The sequence below is a fragment of the Limulus polyphemus genome, unplaced genomic scaffold (assembly GCF_000517525.1).
Source record: "Limulus polyphemus unplaced genomic scaffold, Limulus_polyphemus-2.1.2 Scaffold127, whole genome shotgun sequence".
In the NCBI taxonomy this organism is placed as follows: Eukaryota; Metazoa; Arthropoda; class Merostomata; order Xiphosura; family Limulidae; genus Limulus; species Limulus polyphemus.
In genome coordinates this window covers 47,362-58,749 of record NW_013665737.1, presented here as the reverse complement: position 1 = coordinate 58,749, position 11,388 = coordinate 47,362, and the positions used below count along the sequence as shown (strand labels likewise).

The 11,388-nt window shown below is 34.6% G+C and overlaps 1 protein-coding gene across 1 annotated transcript in view; it reads left to right on the top strand.

The window, feature by feature from the left end:
• LOC111089719 overlaps window positions 1-11,388 on the top strand; it is a 120,962-nt gene that overhangs the window by 99,798 nt on the left and 9,776 nt on the right. The window contains exons 14-18 of the mRNA XM_022402698.1: window positions 639-897; window positions 2,012-2,481; window positions 3,753-4,133; window positions 4,659-4,793; window positions 7,847-8,068. Coding sequence (XP_022258406.1) covers window positions 639-897; window positions 2,012-2,481; window positions 3,753-4,133; window positions 4,659-4,793; window positions 7,847-8,068 — 1,467 coding nt within the window. The remainder of the gene's footprint in view (window positions 1-638; window positions 898-2,011; window positions 2,482-3,752; window positions 4,134-4,658; window positions 4,794-7,846; window positions 8,069-11,388) is intronic.

The window sequence follows — 11,388 nt, the reverse complement described above, 5'->3', positions numbered from 1 at the left end:
AGAAGTATTATTGACGTTCGTTGATATGGCGTTTGTTTTAGCGCGATTGTTGAAAATAAGTGTATCGTAAAGTTGTATTCGGAAAGAATAAACCAGTTTTATTAAGTAAGGACTTGTGTCGCTAAAGTTTCGTCGGAACGAAGTTACAGGAAAAGAGCATATGAAGACATTGATGAATGTGAAGAAATCTTACCTACCCGCCAGCATAAGAAGATGACGAAGAAGGAATTAGAAGAACTTTTCACGGTTATTGAAGAATTTAAGGGAAAATGTTTAGAAACAGACCCCGATGAAGATAGAAGCCGTCAAATTTGCAGAAAAATTGATGAGCAATTTCTCAGTACCGCCAATTATATGAAGAACAGAAGAATACGATGCGACAAGCTACTCTAAATAAGTTTTTCATAAAATAAAATCAGATCAATAAATTTTAATTCATTGCATTTTTTTCGTATTTTCTTATATACCTATACTTTGATTAAAAAATACACAAAATAGAAATTAATTGTGAATGAGAATGAAAATTGAGGTACGAATTACATGATTTCCAATAAGTTATTATATTCGATTAGTGCGGCTCTTTTAAAAAACACATTAACCGCACTAATCGAGGGATTCCTGTATTTTCTTATTTTCAGTTATTCCACGAAATTTAGACCAATCTTTCAGTGGGGATTATGGAATCGTATCATCGATAAACTTCCCCGGACATTACATCAACAATCTCCATTATACAATCACTCTTAAAGGTCGACCTCTGACACGTATCTACATAAAGTTTACTCACCTGGACGTAGAGTGGCAAGATCAGTGTATGTACGACTACATTTCTATCCGTAGTGACCCGAATGAACCTGAAACTCGCTTTTGTGGACAACATCAACATGATCTGGACAAGTATGGAACTGTTTACGCATTTCTTAAAATTATTAACTTTAAAAAAAAAAAGAAGCAAAATAATTAAGTTTATAATAATGTTCTTCGATGACAGACAAATCAATAATTTATTACAAATAATTGTTTTTTGAATATGACTGAGTGCTTAATTTATTTTAAAGAAATTATGTGATTATACTTAGAAAATAGTTTTTTAATATAAATTAATCGATTCAGAATTGAAGTAAAATTTATTTAAAATAAATCGTTAAAATTTACAAAATGTTATTGCTGATATTGTCATTTTTGTTTCTTTTCTTTATTTGTTGTTAAGCACAAAGCTGTACAATACATATCTGTGCTGTGCCCACCGCGAATATCGAAAACCGATTTAAATCGTTTTAAATCCTCAGACTTGCCTCTGAACCACTGGGAGGCTATTTGAAATTATACATACGTGAAGTTAAATCTAAAAAAGGAGCTTGATGATTAAACCTCTCATTAAATAAACTTAATAAAAAAATGACAAACATTTAAACGCTGCTCTATAGACACCAGGCCCGGCATGTCCAGGTGGCTTGGGCACTCGACTCGCAATCTGAGGGTCGCTGGTTCGAATCCCCGTCACACCGAACATGCTCGCCCTTTCAGCCGTGGGGGCGTTCTTATGTGACGGTCAATCCCACTATTCGTTGGTAAAAGAGTAGCCCAAGAATTGGTGGTGATGACTAGCTGCCTTCCCTCTAGTCTTACACTGCTAAATTAGGGACGGCTAGCGCAGATAGCCCTCGTGTAGCTTTGCGCGAAATTCAAAAACAAACAAACAAACTATGAACACCAACACCAGGAATTCACTGAATTTTGTTATATAATTAAATTAGGGACGGCTAGTGCAGATAGCCCTCGTTTAGCTTTAACTACTTAAATTTGTAAACATCTGTTTATCACCTAGAATATTAAAAAGCGATTGTACACACCTACACAAATTGTCTCCCATTAACATTATAAGTGTTAAAACGTATGTTACGAGCGATTAGAAGCTTGTTACTTGTAAACGTTTAAAATTTGTGAACAATACACAACAGTTATTCAGAAACAATTTCTTTATAAATGTCTTTCTGTTAAACTTTTCCAGGTTTATTTTTGTGTCTGACAACAGTACGGCTTACCTGACATTTCATTCAGATTACTCCATCACAAGTACTGGGTTCCAGACTACCTGGGAAGCGATTGATGTCAGTGTATGCCAAGAAGTGCAACATACAAGTCTCACAGTCAAAATAAGTTACATAAGCCATCATTATCCCAAAGGGTATTTGCCAAACACCTTCTGTAAAACTCAGTTCCAGGCTCCACCGGGGAAAAAAATTCTTTTGACATTTACTGATTTTGATGTTGGTTTTTCAAAAGGAAATAATCCCTGTAGACGAGATTATTTGGAAATTCAACTGGAATCGGGACACTTGCGAAGATCTGTAGTTCTTTGTGGGAATGCTAGCTCTGTAGCACCAGGTTATCAATTTATTTCCTATGATGAAACCGTTACTCTGGAACTCTCTACAAGCTCACGCGGTGGAAGAGGCTTTAATGTATCCCTCGAGATATGTAAGTTATCTGTAAATGAACTTTTTCGATCATCCACATATACAGTTCTGTATAAGCTCTTAAGCATTGTTTGTAAATGTTTTTTAGGTAATTTAGTAATAAAACTTCCTTCATATGTTGGTTTTATCAACACAAAAATAGTACATAAAAACAGGTGACTAAGCTAGAAGGTAAGCAAAAGGAAATACACACCAAAGTTGTGATATCACAAAGCCGGGTTAGGTTTTGGATTGTCATGTTTAATTTAAAATGTAATTCAATATTGTGTATAAAACACAAGATGCACTTAAACTTGTGAGATCACAACTTTGTGTATTTGCTTTACTATATTTTATAACCTTATCAATCTTTTTACGTACTATATTTTTGTATTGATATCACATACACATTTGCTTTTTACTTGAGTACAAACTTATCAAAACCTGACAACTCCTTCCTTACCTTCATTGATCATCTGTCGTATGAATGTTTCAGTTTTTGGCTGAAATGTGTAATGTTACAGTTCCTTGTCTGCCTTCATTGACTATCTGTCGTATGAATGTTTCAGTTTTTGGCTGAAATGTGTAATGTTACAGTTCCTTGTCTGCCTTCATTGACCATCTGTCGTATGAATGTTTCAGTTTTGAGGTTAGCTGTAGGTAAATTGAAAGTATTAATCTAATTGAATAAAACCGTAACGACCTTGACCCTAAACATAACAAACCCTACAGATAGTCCCTTGCTTCCAACCACTAGATATCTAATGTAAACATCAGTTTGTCTAGGGTGAGATGTAAAAAGCGAACGACGAAATTATGAAAAAAAAACACACTAAACTTTCAGGATGTATTCTCGATGGGTACACAATTCTGACACCACATCATTAGTTAGATGCTATTAACAAATATAAAATTCTAATAACTTCTCTCTGTGTAAATTAGAGTCCACAGTAGTGATGTTTCTTTTTATTGTTGATAATGTTTTTCATGTTTTCTAATAGCTTTTGATATTGTATTGTTGTTGTTCTTTTTCAACTTGGCTAAACTGTTACCTTGGAAATTGATAGTATCATACAGGAAATGATCGCGCGATTAACCTATCTTTTACAGTTCTTAAATCAAATTTGTATATGTTCTTCTCTAATTCAGTATTTTGCCCATTTCAAGGTAATAACAAATGCTAGAGCATCTTTATAATGGAACCAAAGCCCCAGGTATCTGGTTTTATATTCTACGCTGATGTGAAGAGCTACTGTTGAATTATAATTTGTTTCTTGTTTTGATTTCATGCAGGGAATGGCCACCAGTTGAATACAGTATTACGCTTAAGTAGCTTATCGGAGGGAATATTGTCAAGTTTAAACTACCCGCACAATCCACCAAAGGACTTAAATTATACACAACAACTTGTCTCTCCGTTAGGAACATACATAAGCCTATATTTTTTCCGGTCCTCGTGGGCTGAGGGTAGATGCGTTGATAACATCCTTACCGTTGAAGACTTTTATTCAGAAGATAAGCCCATACGGACCATTTGCATTGAGAGTTACAGGGTCAATAAAACTCCAGATCTACAGATAGACTCTGTCTTTAATTCCATTCATCTTGGAATATGGATGAATTCCGAGAATAGAATATTAAAACCTTATCTCATTAGATACAGAGTTCTTCCAGGTGAGAATATCTTAGTAATAAAACCTTCCATCTTTTAAACGAAAATTTGAATATTCAAATATTAAAGTCCTCCATTATTTAGGCAATGTTTTCTTGATACGCTAATTCGAATATTTTCGACATTATTTATGGTATTATGCATTAAAAAAGCTATTAATATTAGTTTAATAAACAATTCATTATGCCTAAAACTTCGGCTTAGGCCTTCATTGTTAGAATAGTCTTAAGAGGAAATGAGTGGATTAGAGTACAAAGAAATTCTAAACGGAAAAATTTGTCCACTTTCTAAGAAGTTATAGTTGTTGTAAGGGAGAATCAACCACTCGTAACCAGAAAGTTATTTCGTTTTTCTAAAACTAAACGTATATAACAGAACATGGCGTGACTCGTGAATTGGTCACTTAATATCGGAATGTTATATTTAATAACTTTCAATAGAACTCTTATCTAACGCTTTTTATTTATAAATAAAAAAAATGTTATGGAGATTTAAAGAAAAAATGCATATCAAGTCTGTTATTTCAGATCCACTTTTCATAAACAAGTCTCTTGGAATGGGTTCTTCGCGTCTTCTGGATGGATGCTTCTGTAAGAATGGTGGGACATGCGTCACTTCTCTTGAAGGACTATTTAAATGCCAGTGTAAGAGGCCGTTTATGGGTAAGAAAAGAGCATTTCTTTCACAAACATCTAAAAATATTGCGTTCTATCAATGAAAAGTTTTTTTGTGGATTACAGTATCAAAATAATCTCTGCAACTTTAATACCATTTTTTTGGAGTGGAATATTGATAAAGTTTACATATTTTTTTGATTTTCTACTTTTTACTCAACATAAGCCTCTCACTACCGACTGCTTCTGTAAGATAATTTTATTCGCCCCAACGAATCTTTTCTTACAGAGAACATCAAGTTAATATAAGCCATTTATCCCTGACTGAATTTTTATAGTCGAATTTAGGTGCTAGCTGTGAATTTCTCTATTCTTGGAATTCTGTAGTATAGAAAAGATTAACAAAGTTTAAATAACCTCATTATAACAGGGTTCATCCTTATAAAAGGATATTTCCTAGTTGCAGTGTGATTACACTGTGTTTAAGAAACCTTCTAGTAAAGAATAAGTTCAAATAAACTTCTGGTGAACAGCTAGATCCATATAGAGGGAACCGTAAGCACTAGAAATAATATTATGTTACTCTCCCTAACTCCTAAGGAACCGTATAGTATATACAGTGTTAATCACACTTTAAAAGAATACTGCTCTTTCTTATAATCGGCTGTATACATATTGTGGACGTCCCTCCCTTGTTGCGATATGGGTATAGTACTAAAGGAACCCTCATAACCGGCTGTATACATATTGTGGACGTCCCTCCCTTGTTGCGATATGGGTATAGTACTAAAGAAACCCTCATAACCGGCTGTATACATATTGTGGACGTCCCTTCCTTGTTGCGATATGGGTATAGTACTAAAGGAACCCTCATAACCGGTTGTATACATATTGTGGACGTCCCTCCCTTGTTGCGATATGGGTATAGTACTAAAGGAACCCTCATAACCGGCTGTATACATATTGTGGACGTCCCTCCCTTGTTGCGATATGGGTATAGTACCAAAGGAACCCTCATAACCGGCTGTATACATATTGTGGACGTCCCTTCCTTGTTGCGATATGGGTATAGTACTAAAGGAACCCTCTATGATAGAAAACATTAAATTCAAATAAGGCTTTCATAATCAGCTGGAGTTTACGTGCTAGAGATGCACTTTGAGTTACTTTCCTTAAGTTATACCTTCGAGTATAGGAACATAAGTTCTTGTTCAGTCTTAGCCGCTAAGAAACTGCTAAGGCATGGAGAGCGCGAAACTGATATTATTAGGCTTTAATAATTGTTTAAATCCTTATAGTTAATTATTTGCCAACCGGAAAATGATTTTACTAATTAGAGGGTGGCAATCGTAATAGGTTAAAAAAGTAGAATTAAAATCAATTCCATTGAGTTTAAATTAAACTTCCAATATCCAGGTAAGTCCTTAAGGTATATTTATTCTATTAGCTTTCACATTTCCGACAGAGAAAGAAAAAAAAACTGAAGAAAAATTATGTATCTTAAAACCTGTAATCTTCACTGGCTAGTTTTTCCCGCGCTCAAAAGGAAACTGTTTAAAAGCATGTTTGGAATTTCGCGCTCTTTTCCAAATTTTGGTTTTTATGCTAGTAATACATTAATATCAAATTTTGATTTGTATTTCGCGCAAAGTTACTCGAGGGCTATCTGTGCTAGCCGTGTCTAATTTAGCAATAAAAGACTAGGGGGAAGGCATCTAGTTATCACCACCCACCACCAACTCTTGGGCTACTCTTTTACCAACAAATATTGGGATTGACTGTCACATTATAACGCCCGCACGGCTGAAAGTGCGAGCATGTTTGGTGGGACGAGGATCGCGAGTAGAGCTCCCTAACCATCTGACTATGCCGGGCTCCTTGAAAAGGAAAATATCAATTACTATACTTCCCGATTCTCCAAATTATTTGTATTTTGTATTTATGGCAAAACCACTAAGGCTATCTGCGCCATTCCTAATTCTGAAAAACTACTCAGAGGGAATGCAGCCAGTCAGCAGCACCCTAACACCAACCATCCACACTAAGCAATTGTCTGCCCCAATGATAACGCACCCACCACTTTACAGCTCACGGAATATTTTGGGTAGCTCGCCAGCTCCGAAATCCAAAGTAAAAAATCGAAAAAAACAAAACAAGACTGTGTGTAAATATCTCAACCGCACACAGTATTGTAAGAAAGAAAAAAATTACTAATGTACGATTGACAAATTTTATCTATAAAATATTGAAAATTGTTAACATGTGGCGTAGCCAGCTTTTGTTTTTTAAGTTTAAATGTTTTATATTTTACTTCATTGACGTCGCTACCATCGCCAAGCACAAGTGTGTGGTCCAATTTTAGCTTTAGTATTTGTTTGATTGTCTTGTATATATTTTACTGTTCTCTTGTGAAACCTGTTACCATGATAGATCTTTATATAGTGGTGGGCGCAGCACAGATAACCATTGATAACTTTGTATTTAACAGCAAAACAAACAAATATTTTATATAAATTCGTTTGGGTTATATTTGTCTTGTTTATTTGAATTTTTTCAGTATTATTGAAAGCTGACATTTATGGATGAAATCTTACTTTATCCGATCATTCAAAGAAAATAAGCACCTCAAACACAATATTAGTCTTGCAATTTGCTTTAATTTTATTTCTGAATCGTATATATTTGTGATAAAAAAAAAGTTATGTTAATACTTGTTGAAAGCACTTCTAAGCTGCACCATTTAAAATGTGTCCAGTACTCTCTTTAATTGATTGTAAAGCTTGCACAGCTTGGGGTTAACTAGAGCTAGTGTATAATTCTCACGATAGGTCACTTTTTGTTAATTCTTCGCAGATCCTGCATTAAGGAAGAAGATTTAGGTTTATAATTGTTGCTTTCTGCTTTATTTTTCCGCTGTAGTAACACTTTGTGGACAATCTTCAATAATAACATTTTGATTTTTTATTGTAAAAAGAAACAATCTATATATTTATATGCAACAAACACGATGTAACATTAGAATGACCATGTTTAACCAATGTTATCAATTTACAGCGTTATCTGCTTTTGCTAATTTAGCGTCCCTCTGCTTCGTACTTTAGGTTTGTTCTGCCACCTACATTGGTGTCACTTAAATCCCTGTGGAATTCACGGTACTTGTGTCGCAGCCGAGGATAGCTACATGTGTGATTGCACCCGAGGATTCACTGGTGACCACTGTGACCAACTAGTGACCCCTTGTAACCCCAGTCCTTGTGGTTTAAATGGTCACTGCTTAGTTGTAAATAATACTTTTCATTGTCGCTGTCATGTTTGGTATGAAGGTAGGTAGGAGTGTGAAGCTTGTAAAATATTTTATAGCTTTTATAATTAATGTACTCGAAATGAATAAAAAATAACGTCAACAATAATCGGTTCTTAACTATATAATAAATATATTCTATTGATCATACATTATCAAATTTCACAGTTAGTCTTCAATCTTCAAGTTATCGACTAAATTTTATATCGTTCGCTACCGGTAGGGCCCACATGTTGCATTATAAGGTAATTTCATGTTTTTTTTGCCTGTTGCAGCACTCAGTGTAAAGAACTTTCGGGAAAACATTATATAAGTTCACAATTTTTTTTATGTATGATACACAAAAAACAGAAATCCCATAATTGATTAACGTGATTAACTGCAATGGAATTTTTAAATTGTTTGTGGGACTCGTTTGTTACTGTCATAACTGAAACGTCTGTTAATTTCACAGTTCCTTAACTACCATATAATATCTTTATTCAGGTAATTTTCTAAATTTTCGTTATGTATTTATGACATTTTCGTTAATTTGATGTCTCGAGGGCTTAAACATGTGCTAATCCTTTTACTTAGTCTTTTGGTGGATCAGCAGTAAGTTTCCGCGCTACAACAACAAAATCCGAGGTTCGATTCCCCGCGATGGACAGACGGTAGAAAGCTTTGCGCCAAAAGAAAAATAGCAACCTTAAGCAAAGTTTCCATACACTTATGGCTTAAAGCTTATATCATTTTGACCCTGTATCTGCGTCAGTAGTTATTCCCGCACTTGCAAATATATGCGCTAGGAGAAGGTTAATGTCTGCGTCAATAGTTATACCCGCACTTGAGCGGCACGCCGCCAGAGGGTTCAACAAGTATTGACTTCAGGAAGAGGCGTAGAGATGATGATGATGTCATAGTTCCATTAAGTGTCACCAGATGCCGCTTTACTAGGACAGGCTGAAGAAAGAGAGAGTGTTGCTAGGTGTGACGTCATAGTTTCATGAAGTGGAACCAGAAAGCGCAGCTATCTTAGTGAGGGTAATTTTATAATTACTATAATACCAGAAGGTCTGTTACTATAGGCGGATTGTGTTACTAAGATTTATAGGCTGACTATATGTGGATGGTGTTATTAAGGTTCTATAGGCGGACACCGTTATGAAAGTTCTGAGATACTGTTGCTATAGGCAGATGTTGTTACTAAGGTTTCTATCGGCGTTACTAAATGGATTATGCATGTTTTACATAGGCAGATATTCCCGTATGACTGCACAAGGATTTGAACTTATGTTCATGTATTTATTGCTTACATTTCACAAAGATGAATGTGTTTCTTTAGGTGAATGGTCTTACTAGGTATATTATGTGTTTCTTTACAAAGGTGTATGCTATTATTATGATTCTATATATTGTTACGTCTCCGTTTGTTAATTAACGCTGATGAATACAAAATGAAAGGTAAAGCTGCTTCAAAGTTATCATGTGTGCATATCACTCGAAATCAAAATGTTATCATGATTGAATTAGAAAGATTGCTAACTATCTGGATAGAGGACTGTAACCAGAAAAGAATTCCTTTAAGCACTGATCTCATAAAAGAAAAAGCATTAAGTCTCTTTTCAGTCTTAAAAGAAGAAAAGTTCAAAGACGAGACAAAGGAGTTCCATGCTAGTGATGGATGGTTTGAGAAGTTCAAGAAAAGAACTAGCCTGCACAATGTAAGAATTACAGGGGAAGCAGCTAGTGCAAATAAGGAAGCTGCTAATGAATATCCTGAAGTTCTGAAGAAAATTGTGGAAGAAGGAGAGTATTCGGATGAACAAATTTTTAACGTCGACGAGACGGGGTTATTTTGGAAAAGGATGCCTTCCAAATCTGAGAGTTCCCAGTCAGGATATAAAGCTGCAAAGGATAGACTAACCCTTTTATTGGGCGGCAATGCTAAAGGAAATTTGAAATTAAAGCCTATGTTGGTTTATAGAGCTCTTAAGGGTATAAATCATAAACAATTACCAATAATATGGAAATCTAATAAAAAAAAACATGGGTAACTAAAGCTTTGTTTGAAGAATGGTTCGTCAAGTATTTTTGTCCAACGGTCGAATACTTTTGCCGAAGAAGAAATTTAGATTTTAAAGCTTTGCTTATTTTAGATAATGTCTCTGGTCATCCTTTTGGTCTCAATTCTATGTGCAAAAATATCCAAGTGACATTTTTGCCCGCAAACACTACCTCTTTATTCCAACCAATGGACCAGGGCGTTATCACGACCTTTAAAGCATACTACCTGAGAAAGACTTTCAAGCAAGCGATTCAAGCAACATCTGGAGAGAATTCTATGACACTAGTTCAATTTTGGAAGAAATTCAGTATTAAGGATGCTATTGATAATATACATCAAGCATGGAATGAAATTTCAGTTAAAAATATGCAAGGCGTTTGGAAGACAGTTCTTCCACACTGTGCACAGGACATCACAGGCTTTTCAGAAGATACAGAAGAGGTCATTAAAGAGATTACTCATATTTGAAAAGAACTTGGCTTCGCTGAGATTGACGATGAAAATGTGCAAGAATTGCTAGAAGCTCATTCAGAAGAACGAACCAATAAGAATATTATAAATTTGGACACTCAGTTTACCTAAAATTGCTCTTACTGTTGACTCACCTAGTTTGTGCTCTAGGCCAAATCAAAAATAGAGACATCTTCACCTTTTATTATGATTTCTATTTTTTCTTCTGAAGAAATAACTTTTCGAGTTTTCCGTACAATTTCACTTTCATCTTCACTAAGTCTTTTGCTCATGTTTAGGAAAAGGTAGTACGTTAAAATGTCTAAAGTAAAAAAAATGTCAAAAAATTATTTCAAAGATGCCCAAATGGCTTGAGTAACTAATGGCTTGACAACTAATTACTTAGATAATGTAATAACTAGAGTGTCCACCCCGAGGCAATAATTTTTTACCCCGGGGGAAAAAAAATAACCCGTGGTAAAAAATATTTGAAATAAAAGATACTTGATTAAGATTTTTATTGATTTATATATCGTATTTAAAAAAATATCAAACAAATAACAAGGCTGACAAAGTTTTATCACTCTTTTGTTCAAGTTTGTCGTAAAAGTAAACAGATCTGGAAAATCTCACAGTATAAAAAAACACATGTTACAAAATTTAAGTCTAATCAAATACTCATACGTCACTTTCAAAATACCTCTATAAGACGTCATTTTTATTAAGTTTAAAGCATTTAGTGAGCTCAAATCTATGTGAATTAGAGCGATTAAAGAAAAGTGAAAAAAAAGCGATTAAACTCGTAGCCAACGATTTCTTCAGATCTTTCTTCTCTCAAAATGTTT